This window comes from Callospermophilus lateralis, chromosome 11, assembly GCF_048772815.1.
Source record: "Callospermophilus lateralis isolate mCalLat2 chromosome 11, mCalLat2.hap1, whole genome shotgun sequence".
Classification (NCBI taxonomy): domain Eukaryota; kingdom Metazoa; phylum Chordata; class Mammalia; order Rodentia; family Sciuridae; genus Callospermophilus; species Callospermophilus lateralis.
This window is the reverse complement of record NC_135315.1, coordinates 1,688,250-1,713,271: the sequence shown is the minus strand read 5'-3', so window position 1 is coordinate 1,713,271 and position 25,022 is coordinate 1,688,250. Positions and strand designations below refer to the sequence as shown.

Sequence of the window (25,022 nt, the reverse complement as noted above, 5' to 3'; positions counted from 1 at the left end):
CTGTTGGAACTACCTTCCCTCCTGTTCCTAATCAGGACTGAGCAGCCTCCTGGGGTGCCTCCTAGTATCCACCTGGGCCCTCCACCAAAGCTTGAGCGGCCTGCTGACTGACATGCTTCTGCTCAACCTCCCCCCACCCCCAGCTTCCTGCCCTGCCTGGGGGAAGCTACCACCATTGGGGAGGCCTGCTTTCCTTCCTGTCTTCACTCTGCTGCTGAGTACCTCTGGCCCTGCCTCTGCGTATGCCCCCTTGCACCTTCCCTCCAGAGACACCGGATTTGTGGGGCACTGGCAGGCTGGGTGGCTGCTGCATCCTCCCTGTGCACATGGGCTTTGGGCTGGCACAAGTCTGTGCCCATACCTGTGCAGGTGTCCCTGCTGCTGAGGTGTGGGCTCTGGTGTGGTGAGGAGGGGACAGCAAGCCTGTGACGGCAAGCATGTAGGGGGTGGGTCAGAGCTGAGCCCTTGTCCTCAAGAACACAGGTCTCAGTGCTGCCATACCTCAGGAAGGTAGATGGAGCATGGGTCAGTGCATTTCCTGGAGCCAGGTCCCATGGTGTAAAGTGGTGTTCTTGTCCTCAAATGCCCTCCTCACCTGCCCCGCGGGTCCTGCGGCCTAGTCTGGAGCTGGGACAGGGTTGCCCTTGCCCCCGCCCACAGGCTTTGGTTGGGTGGGTGGAGGCCCCACAGCCTCCCGCCCCAGCAGAGCCAGGCAGCTTCCCTTCCTGTTATCCTCAGGAAGGATCAGACTCCCAGCATGACAAACCACCGGAAGGCTTAGGATGTGGCCGAGACAGGGCTTTCTTTCAGAATTGCTCCCAGGGCCCTCCCTGGCTGGGTTGGCTGTCGGTAGTCGTGCGTGTTATGCTGGTAGAGTTCTCATTTGGCTCTGTTTGTGTGTGCCTGTTTTTACGCCTTGTAATTAAAACATTTATTTGGCCTTCACAGGGAAAATCTAATTTCTTGAGTCTAAGAACTGCTGATATTGGCAGGAGGCTGCAGTCCGTCAGGCAAACAGATCCGGAGCCTGTTGGATTATTCATAGCGTGGTATTTGCAGATCAGGCTGTGGATCGTACTAATCAGAGTTGATGTTTGGTAATTGATGTGTTGAGTTAGGGTTTTAGCGTGGGGGGCGTTGCTGAGCATTTGTGTGTGGCCGGCGGGCGGCCTCCTAGGGCTGACTCAGCGCTGCCAGCTGGGTAATGGTGCCTGGGCGGCCACGCATCTTAGTACCAACTAAGTACTGCGTAGCCCATAGAGTATTCCCTTGCTGCTCTGCAGACACCCTGTGCACGGGGGTCTGTGCCCACTTCAATGGTACAGATGTGAACACAGGCTCAGGCTCACTTACCCGAGGGTGTTCAGGAAGGTCCAGAGCTGGGATTGGAGCTGGGGAAGTGATACCCACCGTGGACTTCCTCCCCATGGCTGGGCCCCCCAGAGTGATGTGTGGACAGCACTGGTGACACCACTCTCTCTGCTCTCTTCCAGACCATCATGGAGCAGTTTAACCCCAGCCTGCGCAACTTCATCGCCATGGGGAAGAACTACGAGAAAGCTCTGGCAGGTAGAGAGCAGCAGCCCCTGTCTATGGGCTCACCATCCCTGACCGGCAGGCGAATTTCAGCTCAGGCCCTAGGTTCTGGGTGGAAGCCATGTCTTCCAGAAACGACATCCAACTAGAAACCCAGCGAGGGAGTAGCTCTCTGAGCTCTGAATGTGTCCAGCACATGGTGACTGCACCTCCTTGCTGGTGGGGTGGTCTTGTCCCAGGGCTTCAGGATTACATGGAAACTAGGATTAGGGTGTACAGGATGCCACTGGTACTGTGGTGGCCCTAGATTTGGGCCCTGTAACCTCTCCCTGGTGAGCAGATACTGTGCAGCTTCTGCCCCAGGTGTTGGGACTGAGGACCAGGATCTGGGGGTGGCAGTGCTAAACCCTTGAGAATTCAGCTCCTTGTGATCCCCTCTGCCCAGGGAGGGGTATGGGTTTCCCATACCACTGGGCCCTAGGTTGGCCTGGTCTTTCCACCCAGCAGGGCTAAGTTGTGCTGTTTGCAGACCCACCCTCCCCGAGCAGTAGCAACAGTCTCCTGCAGGACCACAAGGTCACTGGGCCTTGCCAGGGAAGAACCGCTCCCTTCAGAGTGCAGGAGAGTGGCCTATGGTCCCTACTTTGTTGGAGCCAGTGGCATTGGCCAGTAATCACAGGGCTTCCATGTTCTGAATTGCCCTCTGCCTGCAGTGTGCACAGCTGTGGTTCCAGCTGGTGGTGGGGGGTGCACACCTGTAATCCTAGTGACTCAAGAGGCTACAGCAATAGCATGGCACGTCTGAGGCCAGCCTGGGTTACTAAGACCCTGATTCAAGATGAAGGGCTGGGGCGGTAGCTCAGTCGTAGAGCAACCCAGTGTCAATCCCCCGTACTGCAAAGAGAGAGAAAAGAAGAACATGCTGCAGGGTTCCTGTGGCTGCCGGGGAGGCTGCCTTCATCCTCACTCTGTTCCTCTGTAGTCCTGAGCCCAGCAGCACAGCCCCAGGAGCCCACCAGGGCCCAGATCACAGAACAGCTGTCTGCTGGTGCACTTGGGTCCTGTCCTGTCCTCCTCAAATGGAGAGCCAGCCTTCAGGGTCTTCAGGACACCATCCCCGAGGAGGAGCTCCTCAGGCATGGAAGTGGTGCAGTGTGCCCTTGGCCTCCTGGGGGTGTCAGCCGGCCCATTCCCCTGCTGTAAGGCCACTTGCCTGGAGCTCACGGGTGTCCTAAGAGCCGCTGCCTTTGGGCTGAGTCTGACTATGGCAAGAGGCTCTGAGTCTCAGGCCAGGTTTGCTGCTTGTCTCGGGCGTAGCATGCTGCAATCTGATTTTCCAAGCAAAACTCATCCCTGTGTGCCTTGAATGTCACCAACCTCTCATTCCCTACTGGCATCTGGCCTTCCCTGTGCACTCAAAAGGTCCAGGACAGCTCTACCTTGAGGAGATGGGATGTGGAACTTGGATGTTGCAGGCAGTGAGGGCTGCCCTCTTCAAAGCCATCGTCTGGGATGCCTGGTGGCCTAGACCATGAAGGATTTTTTCTTACTCTCGTGTGGCTCTCCCTTGGCTGGTGGATTCTGTCCCTAGGTGTCCTGCTTTTTGGAAGTTGTCACTTATAACCTCAGTGGCAGCTGCAGCCTGTGGTTTCCACTTTGATTTGTACCCTCCAGCCTTTGATGCTCGGGCGTGAGTTTCTTTCTGGCCTTTCTGCTGCCCCTCGTGAGGTTACTGGTGGTTGTGGACAGTGGGGAGGGCCACTTCCTCTTCCTGTTTTCCTTGAGTGACTCCCAGGACAGAGCTCAGCCACCCAGGCCAGCCGCAGCACCTCAGCTGCACTTGGCCTCCCTAGTGCTTGACTTCTGCTGCTTTTTGTCCCATTTATTTTAAGAAGCCCACTCCTTAGACAGCAGAAGCATGAGGATCCTGTACAGGGTTCTGTGCCACAGAACAACTTGTGTGCACTTAATTGAGAACTATAAGCAAAATGTGATCAAAGACCCAGTTATGAGCCCCTAGCTGGGCTTAGCACACAGATTAGAAATTGTAATTATGCTACTGTGACTCGCCCTGTTCCTTGTGCAGCCTGGGCAGGCCCTTTCCCACATACAGGAGTTTGTCAGGCACAGCAAGTGTTGGAGAGGGTCCCATGAGTTACCAGGAGGGAGGCCCAGACTGCTAGTTCCTCTGTGTGCTGCTGCTCCCCCAAGCTGGGGTGGAGGTCAGCAGGGCTGAGCTCTCCATGCCCACTGGGTCAAATGGGCATTCCTTCCTTCTGTGGTAACAGACAGGAGGCATCTCTGGCCTTAACAGTGCCCAGGGGTACCTGGAAGCTGCTCTGAGCAGTGGCTCCTACTCCCATTGGACCTTGTGCTAGGATCCAGGAACAGCAAGAAATGGCTCGCCCTCTGTGGGTTTGGCTTGGTGTCTGGGAGTGAACCCGTAGCTTCCTAGCCTCAGGTTGGTGGTGCTCTTGCCCAGGGTCGGCTCTTGTGAAGTGCACTTACAGTAGAGCTCCTCCCTATCAGCAAATAGCACGTGATGGGGAGTAGCCCTGGAGCTGCACAGAACACTGTGTTCTGAGAAATAAAAGGAGCCCTTACGATTGGAGTGAAATAGCATCAACAAGCAACAGGGTGACATCCAACCCAGGGTCCAGCTGGAGAGCTCTTTGGTCATCCAGGCCAAGGCGGGGTTGACCTCAGCTGCCGTGGCCGTGTTTTTGCTGCAAGCACCTTGAGTGGGAAGTAACTGCTTTCTCCTTTCTTCTCAGGTGTGACCTTCGCTGCCAAAGGCTATTTCGATGCCCTGGTGAAGATGGGAGAGCTGGCCAGCGAGAGTCAGGGCTCCAAGGAACTTGGTGAGACCCTGGGCCCCGTAGAGAGCCTCGAGATCCCTAAGTTGTAGGAGGTACCCAAGCAGGTCTAGAATCTGGTCTTGTGCCTGGCCCTTCTTCCATTTGGAGTCATAGTTATCTACCAGATAAGAAAAGATATTAAAATGACAGTGCCCTTCAGAGCTGGTGAGGGGCACCCCATGGAAAGCGAATGCACTGGGCTGCGTGGAGCACAGTGGTGGCCTTCTCCCCTGAGGAGTGTGGCTGGGCTGAGGTGTGCAGGCACAGCAGAACTTGAAGGGCAACCTCCTGAGCTAGTATGGCAGGGTACTCTGCTGGTGGTGCTTGCCGACTTGCAGAATCACTCCTGCTGTGCAAATAAGTGACAAGGGTGTAAGCCCCCGGGGGGGTGTGATTCCCCCATGTGCCGTGTGTGCCCATGCCTCGTGAGGGGGAGGGAGGGGACCCAGTGTGTTAATGGGTGGGGTTCTTGGGCAGATGGCTGTTTTCTTCGGGCTCTGGCTTTGTGAACATTCTAGGAGGAGCACATATCACTAACACAGTTGCGGGGTGCTGTGGGACATGGAGGTTGCAGGCCCCTGAGCCCTGGTGCAAGCCGGGCTTTGGGTGGAGTCCAGTTTCTGTGGTCTTCCTGACTCAGGGCACTGGTGTTGATGTGGCTGTGGGCTGCCTTCCCTCATTGGGATGCCGTGGCTGGGGGTGGGCCTGGAGCGGCCCGGTCTGGGCTCCGTCACAGCTCTTCGGCAGGCTGTGGCCAGCAGGTTGGCCTTGGATCAGTGAGAAAACCTAAATTGGTCAAGAATCACTAGCCTCTGGGCACAGAGGACAGACTTTCTTCTTCTGGTCACCTTGTCTGTGGAAGCTTCCCTGCTATCCTGGGACCTGTCCTCATGTTTGGCCAGCAAGGGCAGCAGGTGCAGATGCTTAGACTGCAGTTGACGTGAGCGTGCAGGGCAGGCTGAGCTCTGGTTGCTGCTAGTGCAGGGCCCCAGCTGCACTCGCAGGCTGGGGTGCTGAGAAGGGGCCTGCCTCCCCCACCATGGCCCTCTGCAGGGCCGCCGTTCTCCCAGCTCCGCCTGCTCTCACCTTGTGCTCTGCCCTGTCCTGTGTCTCGAGACCTGCACAGAGTCAGCCTCTGGTGAAGGCGCCAGGCCTGCTGCTGCTGTGTTTCAGGGCTCAGGATTCCTGTGGCCTCCAGTGTTCTCGAGATGCTGCTGGGTTGTCAGATGCAACCACAGGACCTTTCTGGGGGAAGGGAACAAAGCTGCATGTGGATGTGGCCCAGTGAAGTGGCAGACCAGGACAAGGAGTCCGTGCAGGGGACTGGGCTCTTGTGGACATGGCACCTGGGCGTCTAAAAGGAAGGCTGTATTGGTCTCAGCAGTTCTGATGGCCCTCAGAGGAGACCCTCTTGCACTGTGGTTATAGAGCTGACCTGGGGCCCTTGGCAGCCCTGGGAAGGTGAGGGCAGAAGGTCTTTTGTTTGGGCTGCTGGATACCTCGCTTCAGTCTGGCTTGTAGACTTGGCTGGTTGGTGAGGTGGACAACATGGGGTCATGGAGATGGTGACGCCAGTACCACATGTGGGTCCCCCAGAGTTCTGGACTGGAGTTTTGGTCTAGAATTTAGAGAAGGTGCCCTCCTTCACAGCCTGGCCTTCCCAACGCCTCCGAAGCCATCTTTGAGGCACTGTTTGAGCTCCGTGTGTCTGTGGAGGCGGTTTTTCTCGTCCGGTGATAGAGGATCAGGGCTTTATCTTTTGTTCACCCACAGAGGGTGAGGATCTGCCTGTAGGCAGTCCAGGACCTGGGCAGCCTCACAGTGAGGGGCAGGTTTGTCTGGGAACACGGCAAGATTCGTGGACTACCTGCTGCCGTACTTGGGGCGGGTGATGAACTGCAGGCCCAGGTGGGCAGCAGGGAAGGTGGTGTCAGGGCTCCGACTTGAGTCAGGGAGCTTCCTGTCTGCATGGGGCTGTGTTGAAATCTCTCCTGGGCTCATCTGGAGAGTGGAGCCTGCTGCGCCTGCAGAGTGGCTGGGGTGCTGCCGGCTCCCCCGTCAGAACGTCCTCTTTTGGTAACGGCTTTCTTGACAGCTGTGCTGGTGCCATGCCGTTCATCCGTTCATTGTGAACACTCCAGGGCTTTCAGCACGTCCAGTTCAGGCTGGACTCTTGTCCAGCTCTGGGGGGAGAAGGAGCGCGGCTGCCTGCCCCTCACCAGCCCCAGCAGCCCCTCCTTTCGTGGGTTTATGTCCATGGATTTGCCTCTCCTGGACATTGCCTGCCGTGGCCTTGAGCAACCTGTGACCATGTCCATCTGGCTGCTTCCGTGGAGCGGGTTTTTTTGAGGTCGGTCCATGTCGTGGCATGTGCCAGAATTCCTGTTTATGGCCCAGTGATACTCCACCACGTGGACAGGCCGGTTTTGTTTCTCCATCCATCAGTGGACATTGGCTGCTTCCTCTTCTCAGCTGTTGGGAGTAGTGTTTCGTGGAACAGTACTTGTGTGGACATACAAGTGGCATGCACCTGGCAGTGGGGTTGCTGGGCCACTGGCTGGAAGCTGGACTTTTACCAAAGCAACATGCCTTTGCTTTAAAAAGAAGTTGGGGGGCTGGGGATGTGGCTCAAGCGGTAGCGCGCTCGCCTGGCATGCATGCGGCCCGGGTTCAATCCTCAGCTCCACATACAAACAAAGATGTTGTGTCCGCCGAAAACTAAAAAATAAATATTAAAATTCTCTCTCTCTCTCTCTTTAAAAAAAAAAAAATAAATAAATAAAAAAAGACGAAGTTGGTCCTTTTGTCCTCCCTGCTTGCTGCCCATCTGTTGGGTGTCTGGGTGTCTGCTTGCTGTTTGCTTCTGCACATCTACCAGATAAGTTTATGCTGCTGCCGCTGCTTTTGGGGTTTTGTTTTGGAAATTCAGGGGTGCTCCCTAGCATTTTTTATTTTTTATTCTGAGACAGGGTCTTCCTAAGTTGCTGAGGCTGATCTCAAACTTGTGATCCTCCTGCCTCAGCCTCCCGAGCCGCTGGGATTACAGGCGTAGCCATCACAGCCGGCTGCTATTGCTTTTTAAGTTTAGACATTTAATAAGTTCTTAAGGTAGAAAATGTGGATTTGGCTTTTTTATGCCATTATTCACCCTGGCCGGTGTAATCCACACGATCGTGGCTGATGTCAACACGTGCTGTTTATGTGGTGACAACATGACCTTTCCGTTGCTGAGACAGACACTCAGCATGGCCCAGTGACTTGTGTCCCGCTTACTGGGGCTTAATTGAAGCACAGCCAACTGCACATGAGCTCTGCCGCAGGCAGCTGTGTGGCTGGTGTGGAGGCCAGGTGCTGGACCTGTCCTTCCTCCCAGAATCCAGGTCCTCTAGGCAGCCACTGATCTGCTCTGTGTCGCAAGGTTAGGTGCGAGTGCCAGGAGTCGTGTGAGTGGAGTTGTGGGTGTGGCTGGATTGTGTTCCAGAACCCCTGGCTCTGGTGTTGCCTTTCTGAGCCAGGCCCCACGTAGGTCTGGGTGGGCTCTTTGTTTGTGCCCTGATTGGTGGGCGGAGTTCTTTCAGGTTGGACATTTCTAGAGCTGGTTTCCTGATTCACAGTGTGACACGTCTTTCATGGGCTGGTCTGCGTGCCCTTGTCTCCTGGGGCATGTCTGTGCGGGTCTTTCCTCCTGTCCTTCTCATTGACTTACAGAGTCCTCCCGCTCTAGGTGTGATCCTGTCAGGTGTGTGCTTTGTAGAGATTTTCTCTCAGCCTGATTGGTCTGTCATTTTTTGTGAGTTTTGTGTTTCTTTTCTTTTATTGAGTGCTGGGGAGGGAAGCCCTGTGCATGCCAGGCAGGTGCTCTGCCATTGAGCCACACCCTAGCCCAGCAGCATATTTAGAATTACACAAATGGTCAATTTTAATAAAGTCCAGTAGGTTGATTTTTTTTTTTTTTTTTTTAATTTGGCATGATGGTTCCTGGATTTCTACTGGGCTCTGGTCACAGTTCTTAACGTGACAGTTTTGTTTCCCTTAGACTCACATCTTCATTTGCGTCATTTTTGATGTCATCGACGTGTTCCCAAATCCACAGACCATACCCTTTTGCTGTCCATTGTCCATTTGTTTCCTATAGTTTGGGGTTCTCTTTGGAGTCCCCTTGTCCAGCTCCAGTCATCTGGGCTTCCACTGGGACGGTCCCCTGGGGGCCTCCTGGTGCCCCCTCCCAGCTGGACCCCAGTCTTCGGTCTTTTCTGTGCCAGTATCACCCCATCGGAGAGTCATCTTGTTTTTCCTTTAAGGTTCCTGAACAGGAAAGGGGGAAACGCTTTTGAACTGCAGGTGTTGCAGGTGGTTTCCTACCTGCCACGGGACTTGGACTTGGGGTGATCTTTGCCGGGAAGTTGGAGGCATCACCATGTTGCCCTCTAACTTCCAGCCCTGCTGTTTCCAGCACTATCTGACACTGCTGCTGCTGCTGCTGTGTGAAGAAGGAGGTCTTGGTTTTCTTTCCCTGGAAGCTTTTAAGATCTTTGTCCTGAGTGTTCTGAAGACTCCTGACAGTTTCCCTGGTGGGCCTGGGGAGTAACCATAGCCCCAAGAGAGGCCCCTGAACAATACATCACACATGGCAGGGTGGTGTGCAGTCTGCAGGGGCCACCCGAGCAGCAGTCCCTGCAGGATTCCACTGCCCAGACCCTGGTCTAATTGCTGAGGGTGATGCTGCCTCTCCCACCCCACCCAGAGGAAAACTGGGCTCTGGGAAAGAGGGGAGTAGAAGGCATGTCCAATGGGGCAAGGTACACAAAAACAGGGTTCTTTTGTAGAAATGGGGAGGGTCTGAAACAGAGGAGGGTGGCAAGGCCCAGAGAGAGACAGAGCTTCAGACAACCAGGGCTTCGTAGGAGTCCTGGGCCATTGGCCTCTGAGTGTCAGCCATAGAAAAGTGGATTTGTACCTTTTTTCACTCTTATTAATCTATACGGTTGCTAGCAGTGGGTACATTTATTTTTATTGCTGTAGAATGTTCTGTAGACACATTTGTGTCTGCATTCTCACCATTTTGTCTGGTAGTTTTTGCTTTATGTGTTTGCAGACTGTGTTATCAAATGCATATGTGTTGTATAGTTATGTCTTTTTGCTAAGCTGAACCTTATTACCGTGAGGTGGCCTGCTCTAGACCAGTGGGTCTCATTTTTAGTTTGTTTTGTTTAATATTGACCTAGTTTTCTCCTTGTCTTCCTGTCCACAGTATTGCTCATTCCTGAAATATGATGCCTCTGCTGCTTTGGGGGTGAACCAGAGCCCTTGAGGAATGGAGTCCTGGGGAGAGGAGACCTGGATCTATGCAATTATTGGGGCACTCAGCCCGATTAGTCCTTGGTTGGATCCTTGATTGTTTTCATTGATCTTTATTTTTTCTTTGGTCTTCTTTCTTTAATCTTGGTGTTTTGTTTTACCATGCCCAGGCTGATCTCCAACTCCTAGGTGCAAATGATGCTCCTGCCTCAGCCTCCAGAATGTCTGGGATGCAGGGATGCTACCTGGCACCTGGCTTCAGTGGTTAATCTTGATGCCAGCAAAGCAGGGCTGCAGCCCGCACTCTTCCTGGCCTCCGGGTATTATGGCACCCAGCTGTGGGGCAGGGGTTGCCAGGAAGCAGTGGCCTTTCAGCCTCTGGCCCTGCTTTCTTTCTCACATGCAGGAAGCCCCCTGTAGTCCTGTGGTACTTACTAAACCAACAGCCCATTAGGAGGGGCAGGATTCCACTGCACAGACCTGGTCTGATTGCCGAGGGTGATGCTGCCTCTCCCACCCCACCCAGTTCCCTTTAGAACTGGAACTTCATTCTTCCCACAGGTAGGAAGGAGGGTGTCAAGCCAGAGATGCTGCTCAGAGGTCTTATCAGAGAAAATGCTCCTGGTGCTGGGCCCGTGCCCACAGTCATGAAAGCCCAGGGAGTCATTTTTGCTTCAAACGAGCATTTGCAGCAGCCCCTTTGTTCCTGCAAGTGGCCAGAGCAGGCTCTGCCTTTGGTCCCCTTGGTCTTTCAGAACCACAGCTCTGGCCTTGCAGCGGGGAGGCGGCCTCAGGCCTGAGGCTGGGAGGGAGAATCCTGTCATCTCCCGGTGGATGTTGTTTCCCTGCGGTGAGTGAGTCTGCAGGCTGCTTGGTCAGGGAACGGAGGTGGCTCCACGATCCTGTGTCTTCTCACAGCCACCCCCACTTCTGCCTGCTGCTTGGCTAGATCCCCCGATCCTCGGCCCTGGGTCTGTTGAGGCGTGCCTCCGTGGGGTCCCTGGAGGCTGCAGGTATGAGGGGAGTGCTGCTGCTCTCATGGCCACTTGGATGCATGTGAACTGGGTGTGACTTCAGCTGGCTTCCTGAGGGTTCTGGAGCTTGGACTGAGCAGCAGCTTGGGAAAGTGTGTGTCCAGCCAACCAAGTGTTCGAGCCAGTTGCTGGCGAATGAGGACAGGCAGAGTTTCCCGTGGCTTTGAGCCTAGCTGGTGGTCCAAGGGAGGGCGGGCCACACCCAGTCAGAAGCTGCCATTGTGCTGTTCCCAGCCCTCTGCAGGGACTAGGGTTCAGGAGGAGGTAGTTGCGGCTCCTGTTTCCTGCTGTTGCTCCCTCTCTGCCATCTCTGTGGCCACAGGGCAGAGGCGGGCAGATAGTTTGCCTTGTTGTGGGCCTTGGAGGCACTCTGGGCAGTCACGTGTGGCCGTCCAGGCTGCCGCCTGGTTGCTGTGCTCATTCATAGCACCTTCCAGAGGCTGCTGACCATGGTATGTCTATGCTGCTGGACGGCCACCTGCAGCCTTGCCCCTGGCTCTTTGGCACAAAGTTTCAGGATGCATAGAACTGGGCTGAGCCAAACTGGCCAGGACAGGGGACAGGGGACAGGTGGCAGGAGGAGGCCAGAGTCCTCACATTCCTGGTCCAGCGTGCACACTGGGCAGGGGGCTCCAGTGCTCTGTGCCACAGTCACCCAGGTGAGGAGGCCAGGTAGCCTGCTCTTTGGTACATCCCAGGCTTCATGCAGTGCTGTTGACATTTCAGAAGGGCACACTGTCAGAAATAAGGCCACCACACAGTAGAGGGGGAGAAGCCTGCCCTGAGAGACCTTCGCTGCTTTCATGCATCTGTACCACCTGTTGGGCCGTCCTCCAGAGACCCTGACTGGGTGTTCCCTTGGGCGAGGCTCTACTGTAGGCTGGGGCCAGCGGGCTGTAGGTGCAGCCTTCTGTCTCTGGAGGCCTCTCCTGTTCCTTCCTCTCTTTGAAGGGCCGCTTTGTACCTGCCAGGGCCTGCGGTGCCTTGTTTATGATCACAGGGCATGTGCATGCATGCCAGGCTCCCTGGGCTTAGCCCTTGTCATCTGCCTGGCTTCACTGGGCACCCAGGAAGATGGAGGAAATGGGTGCTGGGTACAGCCTCAGAATGGGGATGCCCACAGGCAGGAGCCCGCGACTCTGCCTGGAATGTGGACTAGGCTTTGGACCCTGAGTCAGTGACTCTGAATGTGATGCAGCCTTGGTGGTGTGCACCCCATCACCCCGAAGAGGAGAGGCGGCCTTCCAGCTCCCACCTGTGGGGACGGCTTGTGGCTGCAGGCTTCTGTGTTCTTCCCATGACTGCCTCTCTTCTCTTCTCCCTCCCGATACTTGGTCTCTCTGGAATGTGAGGCCAGGCAGGAGGGAATAAGCACCCTCCGCGTGGAACCCTGAGGGGGTTTCAGGGCCTCCCAGTGGCTCCTGTTGGCTGAGCTGGTTCAGAGGTGCCACCCCATTCTGCCACCACTCCAGCTGTGGGCTGTGGTGAAGATGGGAGTGGGGGTGGTGGCCTGGCTGTGCTGCCACCCAGGTTGGGTGGAGCCATCCACACCTGGCCAAGGAGCAGCAGTGTGGCCAGCCCCAGTCTCAGGGTGGAGGCTGTGGCCTTGGCATCCCCTTTGGTGTGGGAAGCTGAGTGCTGGCTCTCACCTGCTGTCAGACTGAGCAGCAGGGATCCATCTCTGGAGATGGCTAAACTCTCCTGACAGACACTGCTCAGAGGTCTTAATTAGATCCACACAGTGGGAGCCACCATGGTCCCGCCTGGTCCTGGGCCTCCCCTTGGCAGTGGCTGCCTGCTGACAAAAGACAAAAGGGAGGACGTGGCTGCACCCAGCTCCCCCCCTAGAGCAACGGAGCCTCACACGTGCTAGGCAAGCACCACATCCCTGCCACCCACTTTAAATTATTTTTGAGAGTCTCGCTGAGGTTGCTGAGGCAGGCCTAGAACTTGCAATCCTTCTGCCTCAGCCTCAGAGTTGCTGGGATCATAGGCCTGTGCCACCGTGCACAGCTGGCTGTTAACCTCCCCTTCCCAGCTAGCGACGCCAGGTCTCCCACTACTCCTCCTGTTTCCCCACAGTAGAAATGGGGGAGGCGCCTTCATCACCTGGGAAGGAGCAGCTGCTGGAGTGCCCGGGAATAGACACTTACCCCAGGGCCCTTCCCTGGTCCATGCCTAGCAGTCAGGGCTTCATGAAGACCCTCTGTCCCAGGGGCTGTCCATGTGCCTTTCCCTGTGTGGCTGTGGGCTTTAGCCTGCCCTGGGTGGGAGCAGCCTCCTCTGTCTCAGGTCCTCATCTCAGAAGAGCATCTGAGTCCTGGGGCTGATGACAGGGTGGCCTGGGGGGCTGGCCGTGCCTGGGCAGGGCTCTGGGGCTCAAGGGACCTGCACTCCTGTGTGGATTGAGCCTCTAGTAGGCCAGTTCTGGCCACCTGCTGAAACCTTTGTGGAGCCAGATTGAGCCTTTGTAGGGCGAGATTAATAACCGTCTTAATTGGATTTGCCAAGTGCTGGGCAGCAGCTCCGTGACAGTGGGGGAGAGCGCACTGCATGTGCCATGTTCCCAGCATCAGGTCTGCCCTGTAAGGGGGATATCAAGAAGTACGGCAGTGCCAGGGCTGGTGACCGTGGGTCCTCTGCTCTGGTGACCATTGTTTTCTGGGAGCAAATATGAAGCAGTCCTGGCCCATGGTTCCCCCAGCCTGTTTCCTGACACCTTTACCCCTGTGTGTAGGAGGGAGTAAAGTGGGTCTCAAACCAGAAGCCCCTGAATTTCCTGTTTCAGGCTATTTAAGCTGAAGTGTGTGGACTGAAGAGAAGGGGTGACCAGGGTGGTCAGCATCACGCAGAGATAGCCCAGGAGCAGGAGGGCAGCCCTGGCTGGAGGTCCACTCTCATGCTTCCCTCTCTGTGTCCTTGAGCCTAGGCTGCAGAGGTCATGGCCTCTGACCTCTTGGCTGTGGTGTTTCGTCCTGCTGGGGCTTGTGGGGCTCCCCTAGGAGAGGAGTTTTCAGGGCTGGGACACAGGCTGTGGGGCTGACCCCTGGCCGTGGGTGACGCTGATGGGCTCTGTGGTGAGGCTGTGCTTCTGAGGTGAGGTGGCATCCAGAACGTGTGCACAGCTAGCTGCCGAGCTTGACTCTCCCAGGCCTCTGCAGACCCGCCCTGCTTGTTGGGAGTGATCAGGGTGCTCCTGGGAAGCATGAGCCCAGAGACTTCCAGGACAGGATCCCCCAGCTGCAGGACACAGCCCTCGAGGGGCGGGCGGGGCTCAAGGGAGCCCTCCCATTGGTTTCCTAGAACATCTGGACGTGGGTCCTGAGCTGCTATGCTTTGTCCTTGGGACGTCCTGCATGGTGGAGGCCTCCCATGGCAGCAGTTGCACACAAGCAGCTACTTCACGGGGAACTGCCGGGCTGCATCTCAGCCGGGTGAGTGCATGCTGCACACACAGCCCCTGTCTAATGCCACTCAGGAGTGTGGGCCCTGCTCCACGTGTGCCAGGGACAGTGCCAAGACTGCAGGGGTCACAGGAAGACGGGGCATTGGTGGCCAGTGGCTGGTCCACAGAGCGGCAGCCCCCACAGATATGTGCATCTAATGGTCTGTGTGTCCCAGCCCCACTCCCAAGCTTGATGATGGGACTTGGCAGACCCTGAGGCTAGCTGGGATTGCAGCTAGGACTCAGTGTTCAGAGGGTCTTCTCCCGTGGCTGCAGTGGCCCCTTCTCTGTTGAAACACAGACTGTGGGACCCTCCTCCACTGGGTCCTCTGTAGAAGAGCCGGTACACAGGTACCTGTCCACTGAGGGTTCACTCGGCACCCAGTTCCTGGTGCTGTGGGAGCAGCCAGGCTAAGCCCTGGCTGCTTGGCCCATGTGGGGAGCAGATCACCTCAATTTGGTCCCCCAAGCCCTGTCTCCACTTCCGTGCATGCTGGGGCCTTTGCAGCAGTCCACCTGGCCACCCCACCAGTGGCCTCTGAGCTTGGAGCTCCAGTGTGTGAGGACCTCGAGGGCCTGCTGGTTGGTGTTCTGTGGACCATGACCAGCTTAGGTGGCTGGGGATTCTCAGGTGAGAGCAGAGCTGACCACAGAGCTGGGGAGCCGTGGCCCTTCCTCCCCTCTCTCCCCTCAGCCCCTGGTGTCCAAGGTACTACTTTCACACCACAGTGACATCTTTGGACTTGTTTTGTTTCAGTTGGTAGCAGTGCTGTCACCACGGCAACACAGCCATCAATATTCTGTTACTCTCTTCCCGCCACGTTCTGCTCTGGCCTTTTGGTGCATGGGACAACAACCCCAGTTCCCCCAAAGGAGCGCTGGAGGCTACAGGGCAGTGGAGAGGAGGGCGTCGTTGCCACAAGAGGGGGGTCCTGCAGCCCCTCTCCCCTCCTGTGGCTCTGGGGACAGACTCCCTGGCAGCCCCCTTAGCTGTCAGACTGCCTGACGGGCGCTTGTATTCGTGCCTCCTGCAGGCAGTGCTCATGAGCTCTGGAGGCTCCTCTCAGGAAGGCCGCGGAGGTGTGCGTGCTCACCGCCAAGTGTGGCAGCGGACCCTTTAGGAGCCCATAGCCTAGCCTGTCTGCCCCTGGCAGAGAGCGTGACAGCTCTGGTACTTCCTGAAATGACAGGAATAACTTGAACAAGTGTCCTGGTGCCTGTGGCCACTCCATAGCAGCCGGTACTGCCTGCCAGCCCCCTACTCCTGTGGCAGGATGGAGTCCGGCTCCAGGAGGTCTTAGAGCACTGGTGGAATTGCCCAGAGAGCCAGGCAGGGACCTTCCCTCTGCGCTCCCCAGCTCCTTCTGGGGCTGCTGGTCTGCGAGGAGTGTTTTTGCATCCTCTGTCATCTGAGGCCTGCCACACTGAGTGGGCCATGGTGGCCAGACCTGGCCCCTCCAGCACAGTGCCGTGTGGACACATGCATGCCAGTGCCACAGCCTCTAGGTCACGGCGGTGTTGGGTCTTCCTCTCTTTCTGCTGGCTGGTCAGCAGATGTTGGCTAGGTTAGGCTTCTGTGGGCTAGAGCAGGCCCAGGTCAGCTGATCCACCACATCCCACCTTCCTGAGCCTGCATTCCCTTCTCCCAGGTTTGGTGCCTAGAGGGCAGAGGCCAGTCCAGCTGCAGGCCCTGTTTTCTTCCACGTCCGTGTCTCCTCCATTCCTGCCATCCCTCACGGACTCCTTGGTGAGGTGCAGAGTGGCTGTGGCCTGGCTCATACCCTCGTGACCTCATGGTGCTTCTCTAGCTCTGGCTCAGATCCCTCCTTCTTTGATGCCCACATTTATCTGACTTTGGCACCAGGCAGGGTCTCAGCAGAGGGCTGTCTACTCTAAGCCTGTGGAGCACAGCCCCTATCTTCTGGAGGGGCTGGGGGGCAGCTGGGCGTGGGGCTTGCTCTCTGGCCAGCCTGTAGGTTGGGTCTCTTACCTTTTTGGCCACTTTCTCTAACCTTTTTGCCTGCCCTTCCTGCTCAGAGTTGGAGTGTCGGAGGAGTGGCCCTCCGTGTGTGTGTGTGTGTGTGTGTGTGTGTGTGTGTGTGTGGTGGGGGGCACTTTCAGAGGTTCTTGAGTTGAGTGTCCTGGGGAAGACTGGCCTGTGACCTGGGTCTTGTTGACTTGCTCATAGGCACCAGGTGCAGCAGCCCTCTACCCATGAGGAGGTGGTCTGCAAGGGCATCCAGGTCTGGACTCTTTTCCCACAGACCCAGCAGTATTAGCAGCCTGTCTCCCCAGGCCACCTACTGCACATCAGGACAGCCTCAGCCAGCACACAGGTGGTAGATGGAGGTCCTTGCTGCTGGGGTGGTCCTATGTGGGGGTGGTAGGTTCTGGAAACAGAAGCCATGGCACTTCCCCACTGCACCCCCAGCTCAGATAGAGTGTGCATCTCAGAGTGTAACCTGCTTTACAGACCCCCTCCACGTGGGGTCCTGGCTTCCTCTACGGTTTCTTGGGTTAAGTGGGTTTCAGGACTTCTGCCCTCTGGTTGGCCTTCCTGATGCTGATCTTTTAGAGCCCCGTTATCCCATGGTGGTCCCTGTGTTCTTGGGAGCTGAGCCCACAGTGCAGAGCAAATTCTCAAACTGCCTCTGTATGAATTGCTGAATGTGAGGCTCCCCTGGTCTGGGAATCCTGGCCTTCCACAGTGTGTCCAGCCCTGTGGTCAGGCAGCCCAGAGACATGTCACATTGCCACGTGGCCCAGCTTCACCACGCGGTCTGGTCCACTGTCTTCTGGAGCCTGCGCTGCATTGGAGGAAATGCCTCCCTTCTTAAACCTAAGTGAAGTGACTGCTCAGGAAGATTGGGCCCTGCAGGGCCTCAGGGGAAGCCCACCTGGCCTTTGCAGACCAGGATGGGGAGCCGTGCAGTCTGCCCCCTGGCCTGCATGGGCTGAGCCCAGCCTGAGGCTCCCTCCCCACCCCACCACCTTCAGTCTCCAGGTTTCACTCCCTTGCTGCTTCCTGTCATCTGCAGGTTATAAGGACAGTGACTATTCTAAAATGCCTCCTGTGAAAGCCAGGTATGAGGGGACACTTAGATGAGAGACCAGGGATCTTGGCACCTGGAAGAAAGTGAGCGTCTTGGTGTGCTGGAGGTTGGGTGTCCACCCCGCCCCGGTGTTGCTGAAGCAGGTCAGGTGGAGAGTGCCAAGGAGGCGGCCAGCCACACGCCGCAGGCCTCAGTGTGCTCTATAGAAGACTCCATGTTGGGGACATGGGTGTGCACTGTGGATTAGAAGAGGGTGTGTCATGGCAGCATTCCTGAGGGTCAGGACAGTGACGGGGTAACATAACAAGAGACCCTTGTTCTTGGACACGGGCTGAGGTGCTGGGAGGGGCGATGCCTCAGTGTCTGCTCCTGAGTCCCAGTTGTCTCAGAAGAGGTGTGTGCATGTGCCCAGGTGTGCACTAGAGCAGAGCTTAAGAGAATGGCCAGCCTTGGCCTCCAGGCCGTGGCGAGGTGAGCTGCCTCGCTGTGCTGCTCCCGTGATGCTCACAGAGGTGGGCTGGGCCAGAACACAGCCTGTCTTCTACGCCCCAGCGAAGCAGGCTGCAGAGCCAGGCTCTGCCCTCTCGGTCCTGGGCGCCCGGGTGTGGCTGAGGTCCCCACTCTGCCCCTGGGGAGTCCTGGGAGACTTCCTGGTGCTTGCTGAGTTCAAGTGGGAGGTGAGGCCAAGGCTCTGTCTCTGCTCAGCCTCTAGCTTCGGTGGCCTCCCAGTGTCCTCAGAGGCCACCAGACATCCCTGAAGTGCCTGAGCCGGGTCCGGTCCCCTGAAGACAGCCATTGGTCGCCTCAGGGGGTGGCTGTGCCCTTTTCCAGAAGCTCTATAAGCCGAGCGTGAGCATCTGCCCGTGTGACTGGCCCGTCACCATAGCACCTGGTCTCCCTGGGGTCCTCACCTTGCCCAGGGTTTCCTGAGAGGCCGCCTGCTCTGGTCGCTCAAGATCCTTTCCTGGGAGCTCGGCCTTTGTCCCCCGGCTGTCCCCTTGGTGTGTCCCTCTCCCACCTGTTCCTCCTGTATCTTAACCTTGCCCTTTAAGTGCAGGCACCTCACCACGCTTTCTCTGTGTCCACATGTCCTCTGGTGCCAGCCCCTTCCTCTCCATGTTGTGCTCACTAGTGACCAGATGGTGGCAGGTGCTGGCCCTCAAGTGTCTCTGCTTCCTCCATTTGGTGTGTTCAGTCCCCCAGGTGAACTTGTCTTGGCTGGTCTTGGGCACTCTGCAGGGCCACCTGGGCACCTGCACCTGTCTTGTCACTGCAGTTCTTGCCAGGGTCTGTGCATATCTTTGAGGTCATTTGGGACTTTTTTCCCCTGGTCAGCAAGAATGAAAATGAGAAAGAGAAGTAGAAGTGACTGAGCTTTGGTGATGCCTCTTGTTCAGGATCCCAAGGTCCAGCAGAAGCCACCTGCTGCTGGGGCAGTGGCCAGCCAAGACTGAGGCTCCATTGATGTGGTGAGAACAGCCAGGCCCACCTACCTGCTGGGATGGACCTGAGTCACCATCCCTGCTGGGGAGGCAGGGCCTCCTTGGAGACTCGGGTCCTGTGAGCATCAGCAGCTTACCATGTTCTTGCTTTGTCTTCCCAGCAGACTAGGACCAGCTTGGGGCAGGGACAGGGACGGGCTCTCAGGGGGAGCTGGTAGGCAGATGCCTAGAAGGGGCCCCGATTGAGGCTCCTGCTCCATCAGAGTAGGCCCCCTAAGCATTCTGAGGCTCTGGCCTCCCACATGGTTTCTGGTGCTGGCTGCACCCCAGTTTGCCCACTTGCCTTGGTTCTGGTTGCTGGAGGACTTTTTGCCTGTAAGGAGAGGAGAGAGCCTGAATCAGAAAGGCTAACTGCAGGCTGTGCAGAACTGACTGCTGTGGCTTCGCTGTGTGTAGTCGCCCCAAGGAGCAAGCAGCCGAGTGCTGGCAGTAGATGCCTAGGTGACAGGTGCAGGTTCTCCGTCCAGTGCAGCGGTGGTCAGCAGGGGAGGGAGGAGGTTCTGCCCATTGCCGCAACATGGATGGGCCTGTTCTCACTGTGCTTAGTGAAAGAAACCAGGGGCTGAAGGCCACGTGTTGGACGATGCCATTTTGTGTAGAAAGTCTGGAGCAGGGGGCTGGGGCTGGGGCTCAGTGGTAGTGCACTTACGTGGCATGTGTGGATCACTGGGTTCAATTCTCAGCACCCCATATACATAAATTAAATAAAGGTCTTCAACAACTAAAAAAAATATTTTTACAAAGAAAGGGAAAAAAAAAAAAAGTCCAGAACAGTCCAGTCCTGGATGGGGGTGGGGCTGTGTGGGTCCCATTGGCCTGATGTGATTGCAGAGGAGCTGGGACTCAGTGCGGGGGAAACACTTGCTCCACCAGGTGACCAGGCACCTGCAGGGGCCATGCCTGGGTGCTGGACCCACAGCTTTGTCCAGCCTCTCCCAGCTCTGGTGTGGTCTCCTTGCTGGTTCCCAGGATGCTAAGCCTCCTAGTCAGATGGTATGAGAAGTGAGGGCAGTGGTGAGGTTCCTGTGTAGTTGAACAAAGCACAGCTGACCAGGGCCAGCGAACGTTCCCCACAGGTCCCGTGGTCTGGAGGAAACTCGGGGTGTGTGGCTGTTCTGCCTGTGTATACGGTGCACACCTGTGTGTGCTGCTGCATGGGGTGTGATGGCTCTGCTGGCTTGCACCTGGCAGTCCCACCCCTGCCTCTTCTCCTGTGAGGAGGGACATTTCCTTGAGGACTGAATTTCACTCATAAGCGCAAGATATGAGGCCATGTTCAAGGTCACTAACAATATCAGAAACCTTTAAAAATTAGAACTGGTGGGGTCAAGTGCAGGTGACAGTGTGCTGGCCTGCAGCTGCCTGGCTTATGTTGGGTTGGTAGAGGCTGGCAGGGAGGGGGTGCCTTGTTTTCTGTGCCTGTGTGCTTTCAGATCATCCCAACTGACTTGCATTACGTGTGCCCCTCTCTTACCTCCCCAATTCCCAGATGCTCAGGAAACAAACCCTCCTCCATCCCCAATCACCCTATCTCTGCCAGAGCCCTGTTGTGCCCCTAGGTTTCTGCCCAGGCCTGGGGCAACAGAAGGCTGACTCACGCTCTAGGTGTGCTGGGGGCTCCTCCCGCCTCATGCTTTCCCACGCCAGCACCCTGGGGTGGGGCCCCTGCTGCCGGTCATCATCTGCACACCAGTGCTCTGGCAGTCCATCACGTGGTGGCTCTGCACACGGGCTTGCCTGGCCTCCCTTACCACTTGGCCCAGCTGGACCTCACCTTTCTCTGAACCCACTTGCTCCAGTTTCGGACTCACCTGTGCTATGGCCCCAAACACCAGTTCCCCAAGAGTTTGGGTGTCTGCATCACAGGCCAGTTAGGAAAACCAGCAGCCCCCTCCTTCATCCACGGCAGGGTGGGCCTGGTGAGTAAGTGTTCCCAAAGCCCACCCACAACTGTTCAGCCTTATATCTCTCCAAAGAGTGGTCCCCTCTGGTCCTGAAGCCCTTCACTAGCATGTCTTCTAGACCCATAAAGGACATGGAGAGTGGATGAGACTGCCTAGTTGTTTATCTGGCAAAAGTCACTGCCCCTGGTGAGCAGTGTCTCCCTGATGGTCAGGTTGCAGGGCACAGAAGAGAGGGTGCCATCCTCTGCTGATTTGGTGTGCTGGTGGCCTTGCTGGGGTCACTGCTGATGGCCACATGTGCACAATATCCTGTGGCTCCAGGTGAAGTCAGGTTTAAAACTCTGGTGTGGCTCCTTTTGCATGCACCAGCTTGCAGCTTGGGTTCTGGGTATTCTTTATGAGTGCCCACTGCGTGGTGGGGGCCGCAGGGTTGGACTGCTGGCTGGGCTCTGAGCAGGAGGGATCTGGCTGGCAGGGACTCTGGGCCTACATCTGAGTGTCAGCACAGCCTGGGTGGAATGGTGGCAGCTGTCCTTTGTGTCTCTGACTCCTGTCACTTGGCAGAGATCCTGCAAGAAGCTTTCTGTGACCCTGACATCATTAGTTCTTTTCTAAAGGATTTGCTGTTTTATTTTTATTTTTTAAAAATATTTTTTAGATGTTGGTGGGTCTTTATTTTATTTATTTACATATGGTGCTGAGAATTGAGGCCAGTGCCTCACACATGCGAGGCAAGTGCTCTACCACTGAGCCACAACCCCAGCCCAGGATTTGCTGTTTTATGACTTTGTTTTCCAAATGTCGAATTGGTGTGGTAGCCTTCCAGAACGTGTGCGTTTCCTGTTTGGTCTTGATGTTAACGTAACAGTTCTGGTGTCTAAAGAATGTGGCGAGAGCCGTGGAGACCACCGCCCAGGGAGACTTCCAGCAGAGTGTGTCCAGTTTGTCTGGAAGCCCTCTGCCCTGTGCTTCAACTCTCATTCGTGGATTCCATGGCCCACTTGAGTGGGAGTGGGGCACGTGACACTCCAAGGGTAAGGGCAGGCCCAGCAAGACCACGGATTTGAGCAGGACCCTGCACAGGATAGACCTCAGGCCCTTGTGTCACCTTGGCCTTGGATAAAGTCACTTTATATGCTGATGGGACCCTGAGAGCCAGGAGGTGAATCTGAGGCCCACCTACTCCCCCCGGCCTCAGGAACCCCATTAAACAAAACCCGGAGGTCTTGCCCGGGGGCTCCTGGTCTGGGCAGCAGTCGTTCATCCTGGGACTTACAGACGAAGAAAAGCAGAAGAAACCTAAGCTTCTGCTCATGGGCCCTGCTGACGGATCGAGCCCTTGTGACTTCTGAGTGGGGGCGGGGGGTCGTCTGGTCTGTGGCTCTGGGTTTCCTGTGTACCCTGTTCTCAACATGCAGGACAGTGCTCTGATGGCTGGCAGCAGCCAGGCAGCTCAGAGAAGTGACTGAGTTGTGTGGCCTTGAGTGTGTGCTGGCAGGAGCTGCACCCTCTCCCTGGGGTTCTGTGTCCACCACCTCAGACTTACCCACTTGGTTGTCCCAGGGTGTGAGGACCAGGCCCCTTCATGCCAAATTCTGTCCCCCTGTTGTCCTTACCCCCTCCCCTGAGCCCCTGGAGGGCGACAGAGGCTGGCAGGCCTCAGGCTCACTTCCTTCCAGGCCCGGGACTGATTGCGGCCATCGGTGGTCACAGCCTTGTCTGGAACACCAAGGCCGCAGCAGAGCAGCAGTGCTCTCATCTTGTGGGTGCAGTTCCTGGGGCCTCTGCTGTGCCCTCCTATGGTACTGGCCCACACAGTAGTATCCAGGGCCCTGTCGTGCTAGGGCTTTGTGGGCTTGGACGTGCTCTCCAGGGACGGTTTCTGGCTCTGGGCACACCGTGGCACTGTGTGGGTGTGTGCAGTTGAAGTCGGTGGTCAGCACATGGCTCTCAGGGCTGTCTTGTGTGCCCTCTGACCACAGAGTGGCCCTGCAAGAGATTGTGGGCCAGCTGCAGGAAGCCCCAGCTTTGCAGGCGGGAGCTGACTGGGGTTGAGGCCCAGCTCTGGCCACTGTCCCTCCTGTTAATGTGGAGCCACGTGTTTGGGGCAGGGAGGCCAGCACATCCTGGTTGCAGCTTGTGCCGATGGAAGGAGTAAGTGTATGAAGCACCTGGTCCTCCTCCACGTTGAGTGTCCCTGTGGTCATGGGGCGGAAGCACCCCGTTGCTCGTGGAGACATTGGGTATGAATCCAATCTCCGAATCCAGATGAGCTCCTGGAGGGAAGTGACTTCTGGGACTGGCTATGGTCCTGTGGGGAGTGTCATCCGGTCGGGCTTCCTGAAGGGTTGTCAGAGGACTTGCTCTGGTTTCTGTTGACTTCAGTGGGCTCCTGGGCTCCTAAGTGGCTTCCCTGCCTGCTTGAGTCAAAGAGGACCCCCTAAGCCTCCTGACCTTGGGGTGCCCCGACATGAGCAAAGTTCTGCTTCAGACAGGGCTCAGGGACAAGACTTACCAGAAAATGACCTGCCCTTCAGGTGGGGACAGACCCTCTTAAATATCAGTAGATATTTGCCAGTCAATGGAGTGTGGCGGGATCACTTGCTCCAGCCCCTCTGCAGCCAAGGAAACGGGGCCGTTGGCCTGGCAGCCTTCACACAGGGCTGGCATGGGGCAGTGTGGGTCTCGAGACCAGCCCAGGTGTGTGCTCCCGGCTCAGAGCTAGTTCCTTAGGCACTGTTTGGGGTGGGCGGTGGGTTCTGCCAACATCTCACTTGGCTGAACAGGAAGAAGTGTTCTGAAGCCATCCCGGGGGCCTGTCCTCCTTGACAGGAGCAGGGGGCAAGTGGGATGGTGCTTGGCCATACTCCCACCGACCCTTCATGGTAAGGGGCAGGCAGCCCAGCATCCATGTAACCCAGACGCCTGCCCATCTGGAGTGGGAGTCTGAAACGTGCTTCCAGGGCAGGGGTGTGGGCATCCAGGTTGGGAATAGCCCGCCACTGCTCGCTCCATGCTGCACAGTTCTTCTGCCTTCCTCTGCCCTCTGCAAGTGGGCCAAGGGGACGTCGGCATCCCTGAAGGGCCACTGCCCTGGAAAGACGTGCGTGGAACCTGGCTGTGGGCCCAGACTGCCTCAGTGTACCCACTCCTCCAGGGCATGGAGTCCCAGTGCTGAGCTATGCCACCTGTTTCCTCCTTGTTCTCGGGGTCAGAAAGGGATGTGGCCTGTGCCCAGCACCTGTGCCCACCGTGTTCCCTGAGGAAGGCTTGCCCACTCTGCTGTGTGGCTTGGAGCATCCCTCTGCCTGGCTCCCTCTGGGCAGGTGGTGGTCAGTGTCTGAGTGTGAGGTCTGTGCAGAGGCGTGAAGCAGGTCCACATGACTGTCCCTACTTCTTCTCTTTGCCATGAGCATCTACTTCAGTGTAGATGTTTGAGGTCACCCCCGAGATGCCAGGCATGCTGTGCATTTGGGATCAGAGTCCCTTGTCTTTCTAGAATTTCATTTCCCCTCAGCAGCCATTCTCCTGCCCCTGCTCCCCCCGCCGAGGCTCTCTGCCTGAGGTCATGGGGCTTCCCTAGACAAGATGAGAACTGGCTAGGCAGGACCTCCTTCAGCCCCAAGGCCAGCATGGCCTGCCAGCATTGGTGCTCCAGGGAGAGGAGCAGCTAATGATTTTGAGTGTCTAACCCTCTTTCTTTCCTGCTGTCCTGCTCTCTCAGGAGATGTCCTCTTCCAGATGGCCGAAGTCCACAGGCAGATCCAGAACCAGCTGGAAGAGATGGTGAGTCTGGCCTCTAGTGACCGCTCCTGGGTGCAAAAGGCAAGTGCAGGTGGGCAGGGTGGGCAGGCTCCAGGTGAAGAGCTGGCTACGTGCTTTGGCTGTGTTCCTATGTGGGACTGTGACCATACTCAAAGGTAGAGATAGGCCCTGGGCTCTGGGCACAGGTCAGATGAGCCATGGTGAGTGGCCTGGGGACAATGTGCATGGGCTAGGCCAGGTCTCACCCTGGGCTGGCCTCAGGAGCCAGGTGGGGTCAGTCAGCGCCAGCCCTGCCAGGACCCAGTGCCTTGTGGTGATGGCCAGAACACTGGTTTCCTCTGGACTCCCCTGACTCCCCGTGGCGGGTGCTGGTTAGAAGCTTCTGGCCCGAGGCAAGGGGTCGCCGAGGTCTCGCCCGATTCCTCTCAAGCCCAGCTGCTATCTGCTCTCCTCTGGCTCCAGCATGGGTCAGTGGGGGTGTTTGTTTCCCTCTGGGAAAGTGGACCTCTAAGCTGAGGAGGGCCAGTTTGTTTAGCGTTTGGGACCTCTGTCCAGTGCTCGCTCCAGCAGCTTCCTGGTTCCACGGGGCCCAGGTCTCACTGGGTGCCCTGTCCAGGGGCTCCCGCA

The 25,022-nt window shown here is 56.9% G+C and overlaps 1 protein-coding gene across 4 annotated transcripts in view; it reads left to right on the top strand.

Moving 5' to 3' along the window:
• Baiap2 (BAR/IMD domain containing adaptor protein 2) overlaps window positions 1–25,022 on the top strand; it is a 65,221-nt gene that overhangs the window by 13,526 nt on the left and 26,673 nt on the right. For all 4 annotated transcript variants that reach the window (XR_013092733.2, XM_076871635.2, XM_076871637.2 and 1 more), the window contains exons 2-4: window positions 1,494–1,569; window positions 4,311–4,397; window positions 24,355–24,416. Coding sequence is in view for 3 of the 4 variants with exons in the window: in XM_076871635.2 (XP_076727750.1) it covers window positions 1,494–1,569; window positions 4,311–4,397; window positions 24,355–24,416 (225 nt within the window). In the remaining variant the exon portion in view is untranslated. The remainder of the gene's footprint in view (window positions 1–1,493; window positions 1,570–4,310; window positions 4,398–24,354; window positions 24,417–25,022) is intronic.